Source organism: Lepidochelys olivacea (assembly GCF_965140295.1).
Source record: "Lepidochelys olivacea isolate rLepOli2 genome assembly, chromosome: 27".
Taxonomy (NCBI): domain Eukaryota; kingdom Metazoa; phylum Chordata; order Testudines; family Cheloniidae; genus Lepidochelys; species Lepidochelys olivacea.
In genome coordinates, this window is record NC_140437.1 from 17496861 (window position 1) to 17521698 (window position 24838).

At 44.6% G+C, this 24838-nt stretch overlaps 1 protein-coding gene across 3 annotated transcripts in view; it reads right to left on the reverse strand.

The window, feature by feature from the left end:
- The window catches only part of ACLY (ATP citrate lyase), a 44419-nt gene that overhangs the window by 5902 nt on the left and 13679 nt on the right, over positions 1–24838 (reverse strand). For 2 of the 3 annotated variants that reach the window (XM_084615794.1, XM_084615795.1), the window contains exons 2-22: positions 23528–23699; positions 21978–22100; positions 19395–19457; positions 18393–18583; positions 17358–17437; positions 16434–16564; positions 14331–14449; positions 12932–13068; positions 12297–12358; positions 11442–11559; positions 11130–11284; positions 9728–9818; positions 8343–8372; positions 6385–6526; positions 4195–4363; positions 3467–3571; positions 2987–3183; positions 2713–2794; positions 2149–2259; positions 1365–1492; positions 187–280 (exon numbers count right to left, since the gene is read on the reverse strand). In XM_084615794.1, coding sequence (XP_084471920.1) covers positions 187–280; positions 1365–1492; positions 2149–2259; positions 2713–2794; positions 2987–3183; positions 3467–3571; positions 4195–4363; positions 6385–6526; positions 8343–8372; positions 9728–9818; positions 11130–11284; positions 11442–11559; positions 12297–12358; positions 12932–13068; positions 14331–14449; positions 16434–16564; positions 17358–17437; positions 18393–18583; positions 19395–19457; positions 21978–22100; positions 23528–23686 — 2487 coding nt within the window. In that variant the 5' untranslated portion in view covers positions 23687–23699. The remainder of the gene's footprint in view (positions 1–186; positions 281–1364; positions 1493–2148; positions 2260–2712; positions 2795–2986; positions 3184–3466; positions 3572–4194; positions 4364–6384; positions 6527–8342; positions 8373–9727; positions 9819–11129; positions 11285–11441; positions 11560–12296; positions 12359–12931; positions 13069–14330; positions 14450–16433; positions 16565–17357; positions 17438–18392; positions 18584–19394; positions 19458–21977; positions 22101–23527; positions 23700–24838) is intronic. The other variant, XM_084615796.1, reaches the window with a different exon arrangement.

The following is a 24838-nucleotide window of genomic DNA, read 5'->3' on the forward strand; positions in this document are numbered from 1 at the left end:
CAAGGTAGCTCAACAGTGCCTTGCCTACATTTTTTGGCGTCATCTGCTACCTGGTATAGAAGCATCAGATGGCATGACACATATACCTTCCACTATCTTCCCTCAGACGATAGTTTTATCATCTGAAATCTCAGCAAACATCCCAGCTGGCTCTCAAGAAACTGGATGGCAAGATACACAACCTACCCTTGCCCAAGAATAGTCCATTGGTACAGTGGGGGGAGGCACTTCCTGGGCCGGTTCAATCACTCCTTTGGAAACGAGATCTTCATACACAGACCTAGGCAGAGGGGGAACGAGAGACAGACATCAGATCATTTTTAGTTCTCTAAGGGGGCTCAAGAGAAGCAGTTCTGGTCCAAAATTCAGATATATATTGAAAAAGACCTAGTATGAATAGAAGTGTTTTCACAAAGCAAGGTTATCGCATCTCCCCTGCCAGTTTAAAGGTGTCAAACATAAAGGGAAGGGTAACCACCTTTCTGTACACAGTGCTATAAAATCCCTCCTGGCCAGAGGCAGCATCCTGTTACCTGTAAAGGGTTAAGAAGCTCAGCTAACCTGGCTGGCACCTGACCCAAAAGGACCAATAAGGGTCCAAGATACTTTCAAATCTTGGGGGGTGTTGTGCTCTTTGTTTACATGGTTGTTCTCTCTTGGGACAGAGAGGCCAGACAGAAATCCATCTTCTCCAACCCATCCTAATCCAAGTCTCCAATATTGCAAACAGTAGAGGTAAGCCAGGCAAGGCGGATTAGTTTATCTTTTGTTTTATGTGAATTTTCCCTGTGTTGAGGGAGGTTTATTCCTGTTTTCTATAACTTTAAGGTTTTGCCCAGAGGGGGATCCTCTGTGTTTTGAATCTGAATACCCTGTAAAGTATTTTCCATCCTGATTTTACAGAGATGATTTTTACTTTTTTTTTTTTTTTTAAAATAAAAGCCTTCTTTTAAGAACCTGACTGATTTTTCCATTGTTCCAAGATCCAGGGGTTTGGGTCTTTGATGATTTTGTAACAAATTGGTTAGGATACTATTCTCCAGCCTCTCCAGGAAGGGGGTGTGCAGGGGTTGGGGGGATATTTTGGGGGAAGACGTCTCCAAGAGGGCTCTTTCCCTGTTCTTTATTTAAAACGCTTGGTGGTGGCAGCATACTGTTCAAAGACAAGGCAAAGTTTGTACCTTGGGGAAGTTTTTAACCTAAGTTGGTAAGAATAAGCTTAGGGGGTCTTTCATGAAGGTCTCCACATCTGTACCTCTAGAGTTCAGAGTGGGGAAGGAACCCTGACAAGAGGTAGTACCCCTGTGGTTTCCTATCCTCTGCAAACACCGCTATGTTCAGGATGCCCTGTTCATATCACTTACTGAATTACATCTCCGAGCTCATCAAAACTTTGGGGAACAAATACGCCAGCTTCTTTCAGGGCCTGGTTCTTTGCAACAGCAGTTTCAGAAGCCTGGTTTGCACAAGCCCCCGCATGGCCGAACTGCACCTATTAAATGATGAGAGAAAGCACCAAGAGATCCAGTCATCTAATTGCTCATAAAGAGTCAGAAAATAGAGCCAGATATTGGATTAATAACCAGTGGACTAAAAGGAACTCCACAAGCTTTAGGAAGGAAACCAAACTTGACTGGAGAAGAAGAAGTGGTAATGCACATGGTCATTATCAACTTTCTATTCAGCTTCATTACTTCAAACACTAGCACAGAGACCCTAACCCTCACTTGTTAATGCTCCAAAGCACAAAGCATTATCTAATCTGGAAGCTATATTATTACAGTGTGGCTAATTACATTCTTTTCCTCTACATCCCTGCCCCCAGCATTTTTACATGGAAGCTGTATCTTCCTCATTCCCCTTCCCTAAACTGAAGTACACCATTATGTGCCATTAAACAGCTGCCACATTCCAACTCAGGACATTCATGGCAATCCCTGTGTGCGCAGAATCCTTTGGGATCTTTCTGGATGAAATGTACTGCAGAAATATAGGATGCTACTATCGTTTAGGGATTTGTTAACTTCCACATCCATGCATGCAGACTGCTAATGACGACAGACGTCTGGAAAGGTTTGGGTGCAATGCAAGGAAGTGACCCCCCCTTCCCAAGTGTGCATATTTTACACGCACAGTCTATGCACATACCTCTGAAGAGAACATTGTGGCACAAGTACCAATGCACCAGCAGACAACAGGCTTAGTGATGCGGCCCTCTTTAACACCCCTGCTGATCTTGTACTCTTCTGTGCCTCCAATCTGCAAAGAGAAACAAAGAATAGCTTGACTGGGTTCAAGCTTATGTACTTCTGTAAAAGTCAGTTTTTAAAAGCAGGGCAATATTTTTAAGTGAAATCCCCTTTTTTGCCACATCTCATACACAGAGCCACATGCTTGTAAAATAAAAATCAAGCCTCCCTTAAACTGCAGAAATTCCTTTTATTAAAAAAAAAAGCTAAGGACTCTGAGGGCCTATTCTGGGCTCGATGTTCCTACTGTGAAGCAGTATTTCAAAAAAGGAACATGAGAAGATTCACTCTTTCAACAGGAAGAGACATCTGCTACTAAGATGAACAGCGCATCTGCAATCATTATTGGACGTTCCTATAGCTGATTCAGCTCTCTCTCACCCAAGGCTGTAAGAACTTGCATTACAAAGAAACAAAGTTTCCAGAGAACGTTTGGCCAAAGGAGCAGATGGGTTTAACTCACCTCCCCCAGCACCACAATCATTTTCACTCCCGGTGTGTCCTGATAGCGTAATACATGGTCCATGAAAGTTGATCCAGGATATCTGGGTGGAGTAGAGGGGAAGTGAAAGGAAGTTGAGCTTTTATTTATTTTAAAATTTCATACAAAATGTTTCTGAGAAGAGGAAGGTTAATTAAAAACATGGAAAAAAAACAAAACAAAAAACCCAACAACTTTTAAAAGACCCAGGATGTTTTTGAGTCAGGCACTGGAAGAAACAAAGGCATGTTCCCACCTGTCCCCGCCAATAGCCACACCTTCATAGACCCCATCTGTGGTTCTGGAGATTATGTTGTTGAGCTCATTGGACATTCCTCCAGAGCGGGAAACATAGGCCACACTGCCAGGCCGGTAGAGTTTTGATGCCAGGATATTATCCAACATACCCCCCGTGTTGCCTATTTTAAAGCATCCAGGTTTGATCCCACCAACCTACAGGAAGAGGGAAGAAAGAGTCAGGCCCTTCATAAACACACATGGAAGCTGAGCAGCATACAGACATGTCTGCAGAGCAGGCTGCTTCTGCCAGGAAGGCAGCAATAGAATTGCTTGCTTCATAACGACCTTCAAACTGGGAACGACTCTGTGCTTTATAGTATATTACAAACAAGAATTTGAAATAGATTCTAATGTATATTTTTCCCCCGTAAGGAAAACGGATCTGAAAACAAGTATGAAGGAGCGTGGGCAGGAAGCGCCATAGCGGATTTCTTACAGTCGCAGGCCCAATTATAGTAACCCCTTTCTTGTCAGCAGTCTTGATTAGTTTGCGTGTCAGTGCCTCTGGAATGCCTTCGGCAATGATGGCAATGGTGCGGATCTGCAGCACAAGATAGAGAAAACACACTCACTCAGTAACTTCCAGCAGTCAACAGCTTGACAAATTCTAGGGAAGGCAGCAGACGGAATTATTTAAGGTAAGAACGCTCTATAACACAACACTGGCCACAGCAACACTGGCCACAGCAAGATCAAGCGTTTCTCAGAGCGCACAGCTGAGCTGTCTAGTTGTTAGTGCTGGGTGCTATCTTGTGAAAGGGCCCAGTTTTGAGTCCCGGGAACAGCCTGGGATGATAATGCTGTGAAGACGACACCAGTAGCATTGTTCAAGAGCTATCCCCGCCATTCTTCAATTAAAGAGTAGTGCTGTTATATCCTAAAGGAAGAGTCCAGTCCAATCTAGTCGTCCTCACCAGGCAGATGGGAGCTGACTCCCTATTCCACATGCCTCAAAAATCCATTAAAGACACAGTTCTGTAATACAGCACTAGTCAAAAAGTTGTCCTACACCCTTGGTACCCCTTCTACAGCTCACAGACTCAGCTGAGTTCTTCATGGACCTCAAAACACTCTGCTAACACTGTGGTTCTAAAATAGTGTCTCCCTGGTATTATTAGCCTGAGCATCCTCTACTGCTTGGACCTCTGCTGATTCCCCACTCACCTGTGGAAAGTTCATGGTCTCGATAGTACTGTCATAAGCAGACCGTAGAGATGCAAAGTTGATCAGCACATCTACTTCTGGGTGCTTCCTCATGGCATCAGACATGTTTTTGAAAACAGGGATCAGGATTTCCTTGTGGCCCCAATAGAATTTCTGCTTGTGATCGCCACTATGAACACCAAGATGAGACAGACCTGATCATTCACACTGCTGCAAAGAGACATGGCTACACAATGCTGCAGGCACAGGAATGTGTCAGCAAAACACAGTTCCCAGACACGGTCAGGTTGGCTTTTCAGATCACAGGAGAGAGGTAAAGGTAGTAAGAGCCAATAGCAGGCAGGTGTGCAGTGTATAAAACAGAGAAGCATATGGAGGAAGCTGGATTGACAGGACAGAGAGGGTAAAGGAAAGCAGGATCACCTAGCAAGGATGATAAGCTCCACAGTGAAGTTAGCAAACAGGATCTCAATTCTGCCAGAAGCTGGATAGACAAAGCAAGGTAAAGAAACAATAAATAAAGACACATTTAGAAATGATGTGTTAATGGCTATTTGACAAATACAAGTCAGAAGGAATGGGGAATTGGAAGAGAGCACATGGCACTGGCATCCTCATGCTGACAAACACGGTGGCAGAGTGAGGGTTGGCTAAATTTCCATTCCATGAAAGGGGGATTTTACCACCCAGACACAACAAGGAGATGCACCCCAGTAAAAGCTTCATTCAGAGAGGTCATTCTCTGCAATCAAGACAAATTGTACAGCTGGAATCAGATTGCTGAACCAAGTGGTACGGATCACGCTGGGAGTTAAAGATCCTGAGCGTCTTGGCCAAATTCCACCTCTGGCCATTACATTTTCCCAACCTAAATTCCCCCTGCAGACTCAGTTAGGTACAGGATACATCTTCATTTCTGGTCTTAAACTTTGCTGCCACATTGCTGCTTCCTCATAACAGCTGCCAAGTTTCAAGTGGCTGCATTTCAGCAGAAAGCGATGCTATGCCTGCATTTAGAGTGTGTAAAGTGCTTCTCACCCAGAAGGGATTCCAGAGATATAATCCTCATGATCGAAGTCTAAAACTGACACTGTGGAGTGTCTGATTGACAAAGGGTGGAGGAGGAATTCACTGAAGGACAGTGATATGTACTCCTCATATCAGATTCGTAGAAAAAAAAACAAACAAACAAAACAGCAGCAAACAACCCTTAAGGGAGCTTTCTCAGACAAACAGATCAACAGCCACTCATTCTCTTCCTTGCCACCCACCCTGCTCAGTGAAGAGTTTGTCACATCTCCCTCCCTCCCTCCGGGAGAAAGCCCCTCCTAGGTGCAATTCAGTCGGAGGATTCAGCAGCTTAGGCAGCATGTCGGCACCATGCACCAGAAAAGCCACATCCTACAGGGAGCCACGCAGATGTAGCACAGTTGAAAAAGAGATTAAACAAGGTCTGCAGGATTAATTATCATGATTACATCCAAAAGTCCCAATGAGGATTGGGACCCCATTGTGCTAGGTAGCTTACAAATATAGCTGGGAAACACTCTGGTCCAGAGTTTAAGCTATACAAGATGCAGAACGAACAAAGCAATGTCTGGCACTTCCGGTTTGACTGGTGAAGCATCTGAAGGATCCCAGGAAATTTTAAACAAATCCCGGATGCTGGATTCAACACTAAGGTCAATGGATTAAAAAAGAAAATTATAAATAAGGCACTAAGTGTTCATGATGTCAGGCTAAAGGAACTGCATGTTCCTGCCCCAAAGAAAGCTTAAAGGAGACAAAGAGCCACACTCAAAGACAGGACCCTAGGCTAGATGGACCAGTAGTCTTATATGGTGTGGTAGTTCCTACATTCCAGTGTAGCGTGGCCATTGTACATTTGGGAATTCTTTGAAAGAGAGATGGAACCTGGTGAACATGAACTGTGGGGTTGTTCCAAGCCATTTCACAGACATGGCCTATAGTAAAGAGTGGCAAGGGAGACAGAGGGAGTAGTTGGGAAAACCACTTAGGTGGCAGGTTGGAGCGTAGGAGAATGTATTATCATAGATATAGGGTGGGATGGAGGTGGGCAGAGACTTGAGAAATAAAAAGGGAGCTTGAAGGGGAGAAAGCCAGCGGACAGATCAGAGAAGGGAGATAAGGGAAGTCAGAAAAACTACATGGTGGATACAGGACACTTACGTGAATGGATATACCATGGCAGTGACCGAAGGCTCATCCCTGGAGCAGATATAATCAAAGTCCAGCATGCCCTGCACCGCTCGTGTCTGCATCCCCCAAACGATAGCCTTGGTGTGACAGCTGAACAGGGTCGTGGCTTTACCTGTCCGAAGAAAAAAACCAACCCCCACACATAAATCTGTGCCCAAAAGCTGTAATGCAGCACTTTATACACACAGCTGCTGAGAAGTTTCCACATTCAGCAACTTCCCCCACGCCGAACCCACCGGCTGCATTGCAGGAAGTAGCAGACACATCATCCAAGAGAAAGATGAAACTGCAGCTGAAGCAGCCTTTCCAAGAGTTTTCAATAGAATAGCCACACTTCAGCTTCACAAACAGGGGAGAGGAGGAAGAGGTAAAACTGCTTCCTTCTCCCATGCTCCCAAATATACCAGCCATTCCCCCCCAAACTGGATTTATAGATTTATTCTATGGAGCTGAAGAGAGCTCAAATGCATCGTTCTGAAGCCCATATTTTGCATGTGGCCTGTGACCTAAGAGGACCACAGGGGCTGGACTTCCCATCGATCGAGTTTTCAAAGTGGGAGAGCAGGAAATAGGGAGGAAAAAGCAGGAAACAAGGAACAAAGCAAAGGAGATTCACAAAACTCAGCCTAGGTTTTCAGTTCTGTTTGGAGATCAGAATCCAAGAGGTGACTGACTGTCCCAGGAATGTAAAGGTGACAGAACCTGGCTTCTGGGACCAAACTCATTGAAAAGGCAGCTCTGTAGCGAGTGAGGATGGACTCTTTGCTAGAAGTGACATTTTGGGTTCCTCACCAAACTCCAAACTAGAAGTCTGAAGATTCTTCCTCAGCAGCAACACCTGACAGCCTGGAACTGAAAACCCAGCTAGGTTCTTTCTGGCTTTGTAGAATCCTTAATGCTATTTACCTGCATTATAAGATACCACCCTGCTCCTTTTGTTAAATTCACAATTTTCCCCATCCCCATGAGCATACAGACTGCTAATTCAGACTGGTTGCTCTTAGCTCACATCTCAAAACAATTCTAGTCCGAAAACAAAAAAATCCTTGGCATTTGTGTCTTTATATTTCTCCAGGATACTCCAGGAGGTGTCATTACCACCCTTCATGAAACAGGGACAGAAGCCCAGAGAGCTAATGTGACTTAGTTGAGGCCACACAGCAGGTCAGCAGCAGAGCCAGAATTAGAACTCTGGAGTCTTTGCTGTCACTGCCATGAGACAGTGGAGCTAAGCCCCGGCGCCTTGCTGCTATGCCATATTACGGCAATCGTTTCTAACTTCAGTTAGGCCCTGACCCAGCAGTCCATCCTCATTCAGCAAAGGGCTTAGAAACATGCTTAAGTCCCGTGACTTCAGTAAGAACTAAGCCCATGCTTAAATGTGAAGCCACCACAACTTGGGGTTGATCCAAAAGACTGTCCTCTGCACTTTGCATGAATCACAAACACAGACAGATGGTATCTGCATTACTATGCACCCATTTAAGCATACAAATAAAATGTGGGTTTTTTTTTTAAAAAAAACACACTAGTACCTGATTCTCAGTAAAATAAACATCAAAATCTTCCTAATAATATCTGGGTTTTTAAGAGAATCAAACCTTTCGCAGTGTGCCCGCGTTAAACCAGGCAACTGCTCATTCATTCACATCTTCCCCCTAATAAGCTCTCTTCTTTTGGCCTGAAATTTGTCCCCGCCCCCCATAAGACAACCGCCCCTGGAACAAATGAGCATCAGATCTGCGTTTCAAAAACAGCTGAAAAGTTAGAGTGGTGCTGTGCTACAGAGGCTGCATGGGAGTGGGGAGGGGAAGAGGTGCAGGGCCAGGCAACACTGCAAACTTTTGGAGAGAGAAAATGGAGGGGAAGGAAAAAAAAAAGTCAGCTGTCAGCAAGGCGAGACACATTCAGCTAGTCACGTGTCCTACCTTGCACAGGTCTTGAAGCTGGGGCTGAATCTGTTAAAGAGAGAATCACCAATGCAACAATATGACAACTGATGGAACAGAGAACTCTGGCTGTTGTCAGCCCTGACAGCCCATCAGGGTGCCTGGTGAGTTGGTTAGATTGTGCCCTCCCTGCCCCGCACAGAGCTTTTTCATTAACAGCAAACGCTGAAAAGCAAGAGGGCACACTAGATGGAGTGTTTTAAAAATAGAGGAAAATAAGCATATAAACAAAAAATTGCTAGGTTGCCCCAATGCGATAAGACATGATACCAGCAGCTCCAAAGAACTGAATTCAAAAAATCTGCCTTCCAGATAACTGGAGATCAAACTTGTAATTTCACCACCCAAGAATCTTTGCTCAGCCCAATGTGGATATATTTCAGGCTCAAGCAGCGCAGCCCTCAGCATTATAAGACACATTACAGTCTCCACAATCCATTTAATTTTCAACCTCTTTGCTACGATTGCCCATAGAATTTCCAGCTAGTACTAACTATGATAGCAGTCCTGGCTCTTGTGATCTGGCCTACTAGGAACAGCACTTAGTCTCACCAAAATAATTCACTTTTCTGTACATACATAACAAGGTCAGCATCTCCTTCAAATTTGAGGAAGAAAACCAAGAATCTAACCGTCTTTCACAAACCAGCTCCCTATCCCCAACTCTGCTATTATCTTCCAGTCATAAGCTAAGCCCTTCTCTGCAGAAGTTTCTAACAAGTATGTCCAAAACTATAGTGTCAAGCCAGAGAGAGTTCCCAGATGTCTGAATTAAGAAACCTTGAAAAACATAATGAAAACCCATGATGTTATCAGATTCATGAACTAGGCCATGACCTCTATTGCACTAGCAAGGTTTTCAACAAACATGCAAATGGCATTAGTCCAGGAAGATCCATATGCAGGGAATGTCTTTCTAGGTACTTATGTGGCCTTCAACAGCCTACTATCTGAGCACATCCAAAAAGAACACACACAAAAAACCCAACCCCCCTACCAACCTGGAGAATATTCTACTTCTTGGCTACACCTACGTAACATGAGCTGAAAAAGCTGGAATTCTCAAGTTTAGCTATTTCCCCGGGAGGACACATCCTGAGTCAAAGACAACTCTGACTCATCTTTTATAATCTAGGGGGACTCGAAGTGACAACTATTAAAAAACAGCTACATCCAAGCTACAGCAAGATTCTTGCTTATTATCCACAAATACGGGTAGCAAAGACTGTCCTCCCCTATGCCAGGCTGGAACGTGGTGGAGGGCAAGAGTAGGCACTGGGACTCACTCCTGCAACAACTGGCAGCCAGAGAAGGAAGGGTGAGAAAGCAGTGCTGTTCACGATCCATCAGAACCCCAGGCTTACCAGGGGGCGTCGTGGGCTTTGCTTTCTTGGCTGGAACAATCCCATCAGGTTTGCACTCAGAAAACGAGGCAGTTCTGCTTGGTGCTGGTGTCTGAAAGAGAACCCAGGAGCAGGGTCAGCAAGAGAGGACACAGCAGAATGGGGCTTCCTGATGCACTACTTCTTGAGAGCTAGCAACGGACTTTGGCAGTGTGTATCCTCCACAAAAAATGGAAGAAAATTAATTTTGGAATCAAATGTTTCAGATGCCACCCCCACCTCTGGAGGGTAGTAAGGGGCTGCGTTTCTAAGTGATGCATTCACCCCAGCTGCAAGATGACCCACTGGAGACTGTATTTGGTGCTGAAAATCACATTCCTGCATTTGAGACATCACCAGTTTGTTATTAGGAGGATTCACTGCAAGATTGGCTAGATGGGTGGAAACAAGCACAAACCTTGTTTAAATTGTGCCTTTTCTTACACCTAATGCAGAGTAATGCCAGGACTCCACAGGCTGTAAAACCCCCACACATCTGGGAGTCTGGATTAGACGGGTTCCCAAGAGGTAATGCCACATTTTTAAGTAGTTTTTTATTGGATTGTATTCGAGGCTTGTGGGGGAAAAAAAAATGGGTCAAGGAAGTCACACCAGCTGTGAAATGGGGCCAGTTTGTATTTGGTAGGAGCCCCATTGAAAGCCCCGTGAAGTCATTGGGAGTCTTTCCATTGACTTGAAGTGGGCTTTGGATCATACCCTATGTTACAGCAGGCAAAAAGGTTCATATTGCACAAAATGTCACTTTTCACATAAACTGTAATTCTTTTAATACTGGATTTAAACCATAGAATAAATTAAAGTCAGAGCATGGATCTACAGTGAGACAACCTACTCTAGTTTACTGAGCATTGCAGAGTATTTTAACTATGTATTAAGCTTCCCTGGCAATGTTCTCAGGGCTGAAAGACAAAAAGCACCCCAATCCGAGAGAAGAAATTGTAACTGACACATTTCCTCTATTAAGAGAGCCAACTCCCTGTGCTTAAAGGAATGTGATATGGGTTAGCTGAATATGAATTTAATCAGGATTGCTGCTGCCAGGAGTTCCCTGGGAAGAGATTTACTTTTGGTGTTGGACAGATCATGCTGTACAGATTACAATAAGTTGTAGCCAAAAGCGTTTCAAGCACAGCATGGATATGGCCTAGGACAGCAAAAGCAAGGGGACAGCCAGCCCTGAAAGTCTTATTGCATTAAACCTGACTAGTCCACAGAGGAAAGTCCCCTGCAAGAAGCTTCCATTGGACTCTGGGGGATTAGAGCCCTGCTGTCATTCTTCTTCTCACTATTTTCTAAAAAAGGTTTACAGCGATTCCTTTAAACTGAGAAGAACAAAGAAGATCCCCGTGGCTGGAAAACTCACAGAAGAGCTACCGCTGGCATTGAGGAGGAAGTTGGCAGTGTGGGCTGCTGCAGGAGGCTGATTAGGTATAGGTCGCTGGCCGAGCGCCATGCCTACAATGGCTGTCATGTGGGTCTCTGTCCCAAAGACATGGATTGGGATCCCGGTGGTTTTTCCTGCACACAAGTACACACAAAACCTAATCAGGCTTGGGAAAAAGACCCAACTCATTCTCCAATGAGGCCAAGTGTCAAGGTTTGAAGAAAGAAAAACAGAAACAAGAAAATGACAACAAAGTAAATGAAGCTTAAGTGGTTGGTTGAGTTTCCTTACCCACTTCACCCATGACGCGCAACCCTTCCTGGTAGTTAGGGCCTCCTCTCCGCACAAAGATCCTCACCCCATGCTCTTTCAAAGGGCCCTGGTAATCCTTAATGGCTCTCACAATACCCTAAAACAGAACATATGGGTGTCTGTTAGTGGAGAGAGAGAGGTCCTCTCTCCCACCTTCCACATCCCTCTTGGAATTCAGAACACCTTCTCCTGCTTTATACTCCAAGTCTTTGAAAACCACAGTTACGGTTGTATTGGATCAGAGTCCATGAGACACTCTCCATAACTGGCCAGAAGGGGGCACTCGAACATCTTCTCAAGTGGCTTGTTTCTGCAGTGCCTGTCAATCCTGTCTATACTGGGGCATGAGAGACTGGGGTTTGCATAGGTTTCAGAGTAGCAGCTGTGTTAGTGAGCTATAGCTCACGAAAGCTCATGCTCAAATAAATGTGTTAGTCTCTAAGGTGCCACAAGTACTCCTTTTCTTTTTGAATAGGGTCTAATGTGCTACGGTGCAGAGCATTAATCCTGAACTCCTGCCGGCCCAGGGAGTGAGAGACTAGGCATCACACCTGGGTCCTCTGTGCAGCCTTTCCTTCACTCTGCCGAGTGAATTAAGTACTCTTGGAAATAGTACTGCATAAGCAATGCAAGAATCACATCATGTAGCCTCCCTCCCCAACACATATTCCAACCCCGGTCCAGATAGACAGTGTCTGTGGAGCAGAGGGAAATTACTCAGTCCTTAGTCTCTCTGCTGAGACTGCCAAAAAGGAGACCAGTTGGGAGTATGGATGTGTGTTGATGATACCCAACAGGATACACATTTCCTCGTGTTTCAGAATCATATGGTACCTTAAAGGTGGCTGCCACGTTGGTGAAGTTAGCAATGCTGCCTCCAATTATCAGGATTTTGCCTTAGGGAAAAAGAGGAGAACAACAAACAGCTGTTAGAACACTGGCAGGACACTTAAGTGTTAAGCTGCTTAGGAGGTGGCAGAGACAGCCAAAGGGTCTCTCAGTTCTGGCTGCTAACCACAGCCCTGTACAGAATGGCTAGCCAGAGTATGGGAGATGTTTGTTAAGAAATGGGATTTGTGCCTGCAATAGCGAAGCAAAAAGTTTTCTGATAAGAGCCAGATGGTCCAAACTTGTATCATTTACCATTCCATAGATACTGGCTTTTGTCATCTCTAACTTTCATGGGAGGAGACCCATTAGGTGCCAATCATCCATCCTAACAGGCCACAATAAGACATTGTCTAATGTTTTGAACATCCCATGTGATGGAGCTTCTACTGCTTGCTTTGGGAGGCTATGCCACAGCTCAGTAAGCTGTTCAGACATCCAAACATGATAGCAGCTCAAATCTGTTCAGTGTTTTTGCTGCTACAACTGGATAGCAGAGCTCCTTCGACTGCTCTGGAAGAGTTCCTGTAACAGATCTGACTGCAATCTCTAGAGTCAGAATCTCAGATGTCCTTTCTTACCCTCTGGGTGCTTCTCCCGAGTCATGAGGGAGAGAATGGTCTTAGCATAGTCGTAGGTCTGCTGCTCACTAGGGGCTCCAGAGTATTCCCCATAGTTTGCCAGTTCATTTACACCCCCCAGGTCACAAATGGTGTCACTGTAAGAAAGACACAAAAGATCACTTGGAAATGCTAAATATTCTTCAAAAGCACTTCACAAGCCCTGATAAAACTTCACAAACACTCAGGTGAAGGAAGCAGGGGTAAAGGAGTTAGAGTGGCCAGACTATATCCTGAAAACAAAGAGGCTTTCCACATGACGCTTACTATGATTAATCCCAAATACATTTCCCAGAGGTGAGGGGAAGCTCTTTGAGATGTGAGGCTGTGGGACAGAAGACAAAACAAAATAAACCAATGACCACCACGAGGAAGTCACGGCTTTAAACATAACATTCAACTAGCTTCTTCCCTTCCAAAACAGAGGAAATGTACTTCACAACCAGGCAGAGATCAGAAAAGCCCTAGCAGAGTCTGGGAGGTGCTGGAGGCTCCTCAGCAACATCTAGGAGCATGCTAGAGATTGCCTCAGCCAAGACTGCATTCCTCAAGCTGGAGATGGGAAGAGAGGTTTTGAAGAAGGCCATGGGGAGGTGGCCAGGGGGCAGTCCTTTAAGTTGGGTTTGGATTCCTCTCCTGAGAGTACTGCTTAAAGCATGCTTCATAGGTTTACCTACCTCCCTGAATTAAGTTGTATTTGGTATGTAACAAGGACACGAACATATTGCACCCTGAAAGGGGATGCCTCATGGCAGCTGGTCCTGGCTCTAAACAGGACCCAAATATAGCTGGTTAGGAGTTTTTCCAACAAAACTTTTTTCACTGGAAAATGTTAATTCCACAAAAAGTTTAGGTTTCGATGAAATGCATCAGTTTCAACTAAGTTTTTATCAGGAAGATTTCTCAGGTCCAGGATTTTCTTTCTGATTTTGATCAGAAATTTTAAGAAAAGAAAAGAGAGACCTGCCGCAGAATAGCCAATAGCACAGCGTTAGGCACTCACTTGTGATTTGGGAGACCCAGCTTTAATTCCCTCATCTCACTCAGGTAGACTGGGCACTTAAGCATGGATCTCCCATATCCCAAATGAGTGCCCTAACCACAGGGCTACTGGCTACTCTGTGGTCTCTCTCAAACCTTTTTGTGAAAAAATGCGACAGGCCTTGGTTGTAAAAACCTCAAAATTTGTCATAAAACTGATTTCTTGTTTTCTAGCCACCCCTACTCCCAAGCACACACGGCTTGGGAGTTGCTCGCACTGGGAAAACCCCTTTTTTCCAAAAGCTCCATCAATTATTTTCCAATGGCAGCTCTCTAGGGTTAGAGTCCTCTGTCCCCTATAGAAACATGTGCTTGGTACCTATAGACCACAGATGCGCCTCCTCCAGCCACCATCGTCCAGATCCTCCCCTTAGGGTTGAGAAGAGTCAGTTTCAAGCTGGCTCCGCTCTTTGCGTCCAGATCAGCGATATAGGCTTCCTGCAGACAGACAAACGTTTTGGAAGTCCCCCTCTTTTTTGGTAGAGGACAGCACTCCTTGTGGAGCAGGCTGGGTTAGGGAGACTGGGCCTGATTTCCAGAGGTGCTGAGCCCCTGCAGCTCCCCTTAACTTAAACTGAAATTGTGTGTGCTCAGAACTTCAGAAAGTCAGGCCCACCACATATGTCCTAGTGCCTTTTAATTCTTGTTGTTGACACCAGGCTACAGTTAGTCACCTACTTTGGCAACACCCATCTATTTGTATTTCTATCCAGAAACCTAGAAATCAGAAGTGGAAGAAAGCTACTCAGTTTCATCTAACCCTGTCCCCTTAGAAGCAGGGCAAGGCTGTTCTCTACCATATGATCTCCTGGGCTTTGTCCAGTCCAGTTTTAAAATGTCTCGTTACTGGACACGTTCCTCCTGACCATGTAGGAGTTAAGACCACCCATCTGTAGGTAAAGAGCCTTTGTGAGTATCATGTAGAGCCAGTCATAACTTGACTGGGCTGCACCGTGGTTTAAATTTCTGTCTGTATTTGTTCTGTCACTTCAAGATGGGAATTTTACTTTGCTGCCCATGTTCAATTTTGAAAGCCCCCAGGTTCCATGTCCCCACATGCCTCAATTGGGGAAACGTTTCCCCAAACAGTCCTTTACGCCGAACTCCACTGTTTCAAAATCTCTCTGCTGACCTTCAGTGATGTAAAGTAGGGGAAGGATGGTACCAAAGCACCCTTAGTTATAAACTTTCTAACTAAGCTGCAGCCAGAGATCTAATCAAGGAGAAGAGCCATCATTTGGCTCGCTATTGCGTTCTTTTACCAGGCATGCTAAGCACTGTAATTAGAGTTCATTAACATTCTCAATGAGCATAGAGACGTAATAACCTTCAGAGTGACTTGCAGGGGGACGATTCAGACAGCCTGAAATTAAACAAATCCATTAAAGAGCAAATTGAGTTAAGTGTTGGCACCCAGCAAGTTACATGGCAGGGGAAATAACTAAATGGATTTCTTGGCCATATTACAAAAAACCTTTCCCAATTTAAGCATCATTAGGATTATTAAAATGAATGGTCTGCACGACAGACAAGTCTTCCAGAAGTGCCAGCCCAAACATCTGAAAGAAGTTTTTGCATAATAATTAGTGTGTGCGCACCACACTCAACGATCTCGGGTGCTGCTGGTAGCTCTCTATATGGAGTAGGATTTTTAGAAGTGCCGAAGTAATTTCGAAGCACAAGTTCTGTTGACTTCAATGAAATTTGTATTCCTAAGGTACTTGAAAAATCCTACCCAATTTTTTCTTGTTCTTGATTTCACAGGCCAGCAACTGGTTTCAGAGGTAATATTTTATTTCAAAGTCTGATAGACGAAAATTCTCTTCTTGGATCAACACATCAAACTTCAGCCCAGAGAGATTTTGCACAAGTTATAACTCCTGAGTGTGTGTGTGTGTGTGTGAGGATTATAAACAGAAATGCTGAGTGACCATTGACTCTAGAAGCACCATCAGCATGATATGGCACAGCAAACAGCTATGGTTAGCTAACATGGCAGGGGCTTTCCTTCCAACACAGACAACACTTGCACAGTATTAAAATACACAAAAACCCCACCACACACAGTAGCATACCTGCCATTTAATTCAATGCAGTTAAATTTGATCCTCCAGTTAGTAAGGAAGGTAAAAATTCTAAATGAGAGAGAAGAGAAGAGCAGCCCAAGGAAGATCCATGTAATGATGAAAAATGGCTATAGCTAAGAGTACTATTACTGGGCATTATGTGAACAACAAAGTAAGTACTACCATGAGCTATGGGCCACATCTAGTATTTACCAGGTCATCTTTGTCAGAAACCATGAACTATGGTGACAAGGCTGTATAAGAAAGGGAAGCCCCATCTGTGTCATGCACACTTTGACCTATGTATATGGAGAATGGTTTCTCGTTAACTGTGCAATGGTGGATTCTTTACTTGCCTCTGGATAAGCCTCTCTGCCAAAGGGTGGGGGGAACTCCACATCCCCCCATTTCACTTTGCAGACGTAGTCAGCAGTAGCGTCAATCTTTGCAGCCAAATCCAGAACATAGACGCCATCTTTAGTCACGACTGTATTAAGAGATACACCAGAGTTAGTCTTTTGCTTGTACATCCTTTTGCATGGATTAACAATATGGATTCCCCAATAACTGGATATTTTGTGATGCTTTCTATATTAGGAGCGGTGGCCTCTTTGATTTTCTCTTTATATTATTGACTTTTGGTGAAGGTCACCTCTATAGAGAGCCATCTCAAAGTCCACCCCCCTTTTTTTTGGCAGGGGGGAGAGGAAGGGTCTAATTCTACTATCCATGGCAAATGGACACCACAAAATTCTGAGTGTCTGTTTGATACACAGACCACCTTGCCCTGATGGGTACAAGTTACCCATCAGGAACACACATTAGTACACCAAAATCTACAGAGAATTTTAAAAACCTGTATGAAAACTGCAGTCTGCTTGCACAGAATTTAACATGCAGGGATCTTTCCACTGCTTTCTTTAAAGCCATTCAGAGTATTCTATAGCCAAACCAGGCCAATTACATCACTAGAGACATCTTCTGAAAATGATCTGATTCCCTCCTGTGTAGGGCCCCGACTTTACCTAAGATTCACCCAACAAAACTTTCTATTTGCCTCAGCCAATTATACTGCTAGAAACTAACACATGCAGTATACAGTCTGTATCTCAGATGTATATAATTAACTACTTATAGAAAGCCTGTGCATTTTTTTGTATCACTTTTGCTTAGGTATTACTTTGACCTGTGTAGAACGTGGAAGGATGAACAAAATATCACTTAAAACAAAGCAACCCTGCAGTGAGTCTTCTACCCTCTCCCCAAGACATCAGAGTTACCTAGTGGATTTATCTCCAGGTACGTGAAATACAAGTCTTCGTAAAGGTTGAAAAGGCCAGATATGAAGCTAGCCAGGACACTGCACAAAAATTAAAATACATAAATTAATTAGAGCAGGTAGACAGATAACAGATATAGAAGAGCCTGTCCCAGTTCCTTTATCATCTTTGTCTGTGGAGATCCTACCTCCTATCAATTTCTTTCATTCACATTCATTTTCAAGGGAAGTCGTCTGGGTAATGACTCAGAGGTCAGGACCCAGATGACTCAACTTAATTAAACCCCCACTAAAAAAAAAAACCAACTGCAGAGAAAATGTTATCGTCTCAAGACTGTCATCTGATGTTTCCATCTGGTTTAATCTCATTAGGAGGCAGAAATCTGTCAGATGTGCATCTTTTGTCAGAACTCAACTTCAAGGCCCATTAGCCAGAGAAAGGAAAGACTGGAGTGAACAAGAGTAGATCTAAGAGCCTGATGAGGTGCATCTCAAAAGAAGGCCTTCAGCAATTGTGTTTCCAAATAATGAAATATGAGATTAGTTATCTGCATCATCTTTAACTAGAAGCTTAATAGTTAGCTTTGAAATCTGCAGATCAATCTGAAATAAGCTTTTAATATCGAGAGGCTATAAAATCTCAAGTAGCTCACCTAGGACAAGGAATCATACCTTTCCATAATCAGCCACCAACTACTGGATTCAAGTAGTTTTACAAGCCCTGCAAGACATAGCAATCAGACTCCAGGAATTGTCCTGCCCTTACATAAAGAATCACGGGGGGAAAAGGGCTGTCCTTGGGCTGAATGTAAAATATGCCTTTTGCAGCTCAACAGGAAAAGGACAACCCCAAGGAATTTAGATTGTTTGGGATGTGTTGCACATTCCTGCCCATACTCATAAGCCATAGAGGAACATTCATGGAGAAAAATGAGGATCAACTCCACTGAAACGTGAGAGCTTTTGGGAAGGAGAGTTGACATACAGAACACCGGGACTGGGGGCATATAGGATGTAGAATTATATTCCTGCTTACTCTTTCTTCTCCTCCAGCGTGTGCACCAGGAGATGTTTTTTCACATCGGATGCACTGAGCTTTTCATCCACCCTCACCAAGAGCTTCTGAGCTTTGGCATCAACATCTCCCACGTCCACACCCCCTTGATGGTGGAAGAGCACGTAGTCCCCCTCGCGGGCAGCATAGATGCACACGTAGAACTCGTCTTCCTGTGGCACAGATCAGGGGGATGAACATTCGCTAGTAAGTCACACCCAGCAACGGCACTGCTTAGCTAAATTTCCAGGGGTGCCCAAGTTAACTCATTGAAAAACCCAACCCAGGAGTAGTTGGCGTCCATCAGAGACGTTCTTAATGCATCCCAGGGAATTCTATAGACTATTACGTGGCTGCGCTTGGAGGGGCAGCCTGGGGAGACTTCAGGTCCCAACACATGATGCTCCAGTTTGATCACAACAGCTTCCACTGGGCATATCATATCCCAGGACCTGTAGTTTCCTTGGTCAGATGCAATCTGCTCCCATTTTAAACAGCTTAAGTACGGGCTTCAGAAGCCTGTTAAGGTGCCAGCACAATGCTCATTTGGGGAAAATGAGGGAACCTCAGTTTCAGATATTGAAAGTAGCATACAACCAACACCACAGACCAAGGCAGGGGAAGATTATGTGGTAGCTACATCTCCCTAAATACCACGTAAACTGTCTCACTTTAGCACTCTTTCTTCTTCCTGCTTGACAGCCACCAGATTGGAGGAACAATTTATTGCCTGTTCCCATGTGATCTTTACTGCGGCAGGATCGCCTCCTAGTGGGGAGGAAAAGCAACCGACCAGTGCAGCTGTAAATCACTGTCTCTGTGCAAAGATTCTAAAGCTCTCTATTTCTCAGTGAAAACATGGTCAGCCTCATCACCTTTCTGACATCCACCCAAGTGCTTGCTTTCTCCATCCCTAAGAGCAGTCAGTCAGTCTGGGCCAAACAAGATTTTGGAGCACTTTTGTGTTTTAATTGCAATACCAACCTGCTTGTGAGGGACGAAGGGCTCGATCAGGAAGTTCTTAAGGATACCTGTAGCTTTAGCAATCTGTTGATAGGAGAGAGATAGGAGAGAGACACCATTAAAGCTTCACGCAGTAGCCACAGCTAAGACATGGCAGACACACACTCCAGGATGTCTAACACTGCTCTGACTCAAATCAATTCCCAACAACCTCTATTGGTTGGAATATGTATTCCTGAAACCAGTATCTCCACACTCCAGCATGGCAGCGCATACTACTGCTGCTATGAAGACCACTGAGCTAGTCTGTGGCATTTCAACACTCACATGAAGCTTCAGGAAGCCTTCTCAGAGCTCAGTGTCTCCCACCTCCCCATGGTCTCTTCTCTCCAGAAAGCTGGCAATCTATGACATTGTACTGACATTACTATGAAGTCTGTCTTCCCCCCCTTTCCAATGGCCACTGCTGGTCTTACTCAAACTGCAATGTAATAAGTTTGCCATTTCACATCCCGGAAGTGCAATACTTCCAAAGGGCAACACTTAGTTCAGTACTAAGTGCTACATACATGAGATGCATGTACTGTTGTCCCTCCCTTAACTTTCTGTAACTAAAACACACCCCACAGTGTTATTACCAGCATGGGGCAGGAGGACCCAAATTTTCTCATTGGACATTGTTAATGGCTGATTTTCTGAAGGGTTATCGTCAGATGAATAGCCAGTTTTTGTCCTCTTTGCCTTGGGCTGACAGCTTACATCAGCTAGGGCGCACAAAAGCACCAGAACAGCTTTATCCTCAGATGAATGGCAAAAACGACAGGGCATCAACATAGGCTGCAATCTATTTGCCCAGCCACAGGCAGCAGCTCACAGGCTGGGTTCCGACAAGGCAGGATGCAGTCAACACCCAGGAGATCAACACCCGCATCAGCCCTGAAAAGCAGGCTTGGGAGGAACCATTTCCCAAACACAGGCTGTGGAGGGACAGAGACCTGTCCCCTAGGCTCACACTGTGGGTTATAAATATTAGTGAACACCTGGTTTCAAATGCCATCTTAAGTCATCACGTAAAATGAGCTTGGTGGTTCTTTAATAGTAGACAGTTGTCCAGATCCCCAAACCAGTGCGCAATTTGAAGTGATCAGCCCCTGCTCACAAGACCCAAGACTGGGATGTCAGTGGGCTGCAGGTCAGGAGTGAGTATCATCAGCAGAGTTATGTAAGGCAGCCTGCAAAACCCAAGGTTAAAACTCCAGACGCTCCCCGGGTTACGCAAGTCCCGACTTACGCAAACCCGCACTTATGGAAAAAGTTCTGTAAGCTAGAAATAGGAAGGGATTTTTTGGGGCGTAATGGTTGGGTATACGTTTCCGACTTATGCAAAATTCAAGTTATGCAAGGCGTTTTGGAACGGAACGATTGCATAAGTCGGGGAGTGTCTGTAGTCTAATCTGCCTCAGTCTAACTAGTGCTATCATCCCCCACTTTCACAAGCCCTGAACATTAATTTGGAGGGCATATGAAGATAGAATAATCAGGTCTCCAAAAGGTCTGTTTTATGGATAACAAAATGCCTTGTCTGATTTAATCTTTTTTTAAATGGGTTTTTACCCTGAACGATTTTTTTATGCCGTTAAAGGCTCAACACATTTAGGAAAAGCAGGGGAAGAGAGATAAATACTGGGTCAGGAGCCCATGCCCCCATGCTGAGCCCACTCATTCAGACATGGCCCTTGCATTATCCTCAGCAGTTATGTCAACACCCCTTTTTCTCAAGGGGCAGCCCTACCCGGATGCAGCTGCCTGCCCCATTTCACAACGTGCTTCAGGAGTGGCTTTGCAGCCCCTGCTGTGCATCTCAGTGATGGAGCCAGCTGTATATCAGTCATAGTAACGACAAGGCCTTGGTTACCTCCAGGCAGCAAGACTCCAACTCCTGAGATGCAGAGGCTGAGGTAACAGATGTCTTTATCATCGTCAGAGTGTTCCCAGGAGAAAAGTTACAAGACAGCATCCAATTAAAATGAGGACTGACATAAGACTCCAGTGTCAGCCAACACACAGTGACTAATATGCTGGCTGGCAACAACGAAGGGGCGATGTGAGGACTTTGCTTTTAGGTCAGTCTTGTTATAGCTACTTTGGGCACCAGTAAAATGGAACAGCCACCCCAACGAGAGGCAGTGCTGGCTCCTAAGTGGGGACAGATATTTAGAATGACACGAGAATTCAGGGGGAATTCACCACTTTTTTCTACTGACAGTGTCTCCAATAGGCTTAGTCATTGGATACTAATAATGGGTAGTAAGTCGACTGAACGGTGCCATCAGTGGGCTACCAAATGGTGCTTAATTCCCAACAGTAGATACACATAGGTCAGATTCTCCTCTCACTTGGTTTTTCATCAGCATCACTTCAATGATTATTCCTGCCTTACACTGGTATATGCGAGAGGGATAACCTGGCACATAGAAAGTAACATACAAAGCCCGCTAAAGATCAGGTTTATAGCACGAAAGGGTCAGAGCAATACAAGTAACTTTTCATCTCTTCACTGCTACATCTGCCATTAGAACCTCAGCCAATACGCTCCGTACCTACCGTAGTTTCTTGTCCCAGACGGGGTTTGAGCCAAGCCTTCACCTGACCCAGGTCAAGATTAACTCCAACTAATCCGAGCTTCCCACGCCGTTTTATTAGCTGATCTGGCTTCACCACCAGACGCTAGAATATCAGACACAAGGGGTCGAAGGAGAGAGAAAAATCAGAAGCTTTGAGTTAAGCAGACAGTCTCTGCAGATTATTAAACTGAGTTTTAAATTAAGTAAATTCTCTGCAGCAAAGTGTCCTAGGGGAGAGTTTGTTTAACCTATTGGCTGGCACCCAATGTACTATGGTTGTTAGGCAAAATGCACCCTTAGTGCTGCCCTGGATACTAGGTGGGAGATTCCACCAAATTCAAAAAGAAAGGAAAAAAACCATGGTGATCTTTGCTGGACAGATACTGTAAGCCCACAGACATTTCAAAAGTTCAGTAAACAACCCCAACAAAAGGATGTGTGCTGTCCACAGTTTTTAGGATTCCTGAAAATCTCTTAGAGATACTGCTGATATTTTCCAGCAGCTGACTCATCCAGTTAAGTGTTGAGCATTTAATTAGTTACTGTGCAGGTGCTATCAATCAGTAAGAAAATGGACAGTGTAGAACATCCATGTCCTGCTAACCAGTGGCTTAAAATAATTAATAGCTGGAAAGGAGCCAGGTTAGCCAAACAGAAAAAAGGAACTCTGAAGAGATGCTCACTGCTCTATGCAGAAGATGCATGGCTAGGAAGCAGGACAAAAAGACTTCACAAACAAAAGAAAAAACAACAAACTTACCTTACATTTTTTGCTCAGATACAAAAAATCCAACACATCTATTTACCGAAACCCAAAACTAGTCAGAGTGAAGGCCAGTCATTCTAATGCTGTGATCATCCTCAACCCACTATATAGTACTTGGGTAAGGAAAGAGTGTCGGAACAGAGCACATTATTGGGAATGAAGACTGAAACGTCTAGAGCGTAGTAGCTACATGACTACCTCACACTCAAGTTTTTTTTGCTAACATGGGCCGATCTCTTGATTTGTCTGCTGACATTTCTTTGTTTAACAGGAGTCACTCAAGCCCTCAAATCAGCAACACAGTCAGGTTCCTTTGACACCAATACAGCATTACTGAAGCCACATTTATCTATTCTCAGAGCTCCGCTGCCATGTTGGGTTACTTTCTTCCACATTTCCTGGCATGGACCCTACCGGCTACCGACACTTCACGATAGCACAGCCAAAGGGCAGAGTTCTACAATGCGGGCCGCCAATGCCATCAGCTTTAGAGAACCGGCATGCAATGATCCAACTTACAGCCATCTTAGCAGTAGCCATGCTAGAGTACAAGTTAGATGTGAGAGCTGGGAACCAGAAGACCAGATGCATGGGTTCTAGTCCCAGCTATCAGACTTACGGTGTGACTTTGAAGGCAAGTCATCTAACCTCCCACTCTATAATTACCCACCTCATAGGAAGTATGTTGTATAGCCTAGTGATTGTAAAATGCTCAGACGCCCTCCAATGAATGGCATTGCAGAAGGGCAAGTCATTGTGCTTACCTCAGTTAGGAGCCAGGGGTGATCCTGAATCAGCCGATCCCAGTCGGTGTCTGATGTCACTCTGGCATACTTGAAGCGGTTCTGAATGGCTGAGGATGTGCAGATATATTTGTACAGGAACTCCTTCCCCGTCTGCTCAGATATGGCTTTGGCTGACATGGCTACCTAGTAACTGAATTTAAAGAGCGAGAGACACACAAGGTGAGTGATGTACTATCTTTTACTTCCTCTAGACCTGAGGAAGAGCTCTGTGAAACATGAAAACTTGTCCCTCCCACCAACCGCCATTCGTCCAACAGAAGATACCACCTCACCCACCTTGTCTCTTGTATCCTAGGACCAACACAGCTACAAAAATTTTTCTATATAGACAGAGACAGACTGACTCAGATTTGCAGATATTTCATCCCTCGGGTTCAATGAGAACACAAGGTTAGGTTAAGTAGAGACATTTATTAATCCGAGTGCCTATCCAAGCCTCCAGGCTCCATCTTGTCATTATGAAAAACCTACAAAATTCCATTGATCAAGTAAATAGTCCCCATTGATCAAAAACCTCACCCTATTCAATGACTCCTAACACCCTATCCATTTTCCACCCCCTGTGGGAGAGAGGGGGGCCTTGCAGCAAGACGAGAAACCCACCCAACTCTGCACCGGAGGAGCCTTCACAGCAGAGGACGTGTCAGGTCTGTGCCTCCCCACCCCCTACAGGCAGGGCAGCCTGCCCACAACTACATACGTCCGCTCTCTCTCAACACAGGGCCAATAGGGCAGAAACCCCTCCTCCAGCCCACTACTTTCTTCCAAAGTATGTTAGGTTTCCAGCATTTCCTCCTGATAGGACCCCTATTAAAGTTATGATTCTTAATGTTTTAGGAATCACTAATCAAATGCTTATATCTGAACAGAAAAACCCCCTCCATTATGGTTTTTTCCCCCGTGTTTACAATACCACCTCACTTTATTGTTCTAGAACAAGTGGCCTGAGAGCAGTCTCACAGCATCTAGTTTCCTATGGGGGGGAGGAAATTCTATGTGCAGAATTCTGGAAGGGGACGAAGTGAGGTGCTGGAAGTTCTTAAATTCCTTTCCCCTTCCAAAGGATGGGCTCTAGAACCAGCTGGGAATTCACTCCTTTAAAGACACCAGCACATAAGACTCTATATTCTTGGAGTTGCAACTTTGTTTTGGATGCAACATCGAAGTGCCAAAAAGTGTTATAAATGGCACAGAAGTGTTGATTGCTAATACAAGTAAATGCTGCTTATAAAAATTCTTTTTTACTGAACCCATTTCCACATGACAGGC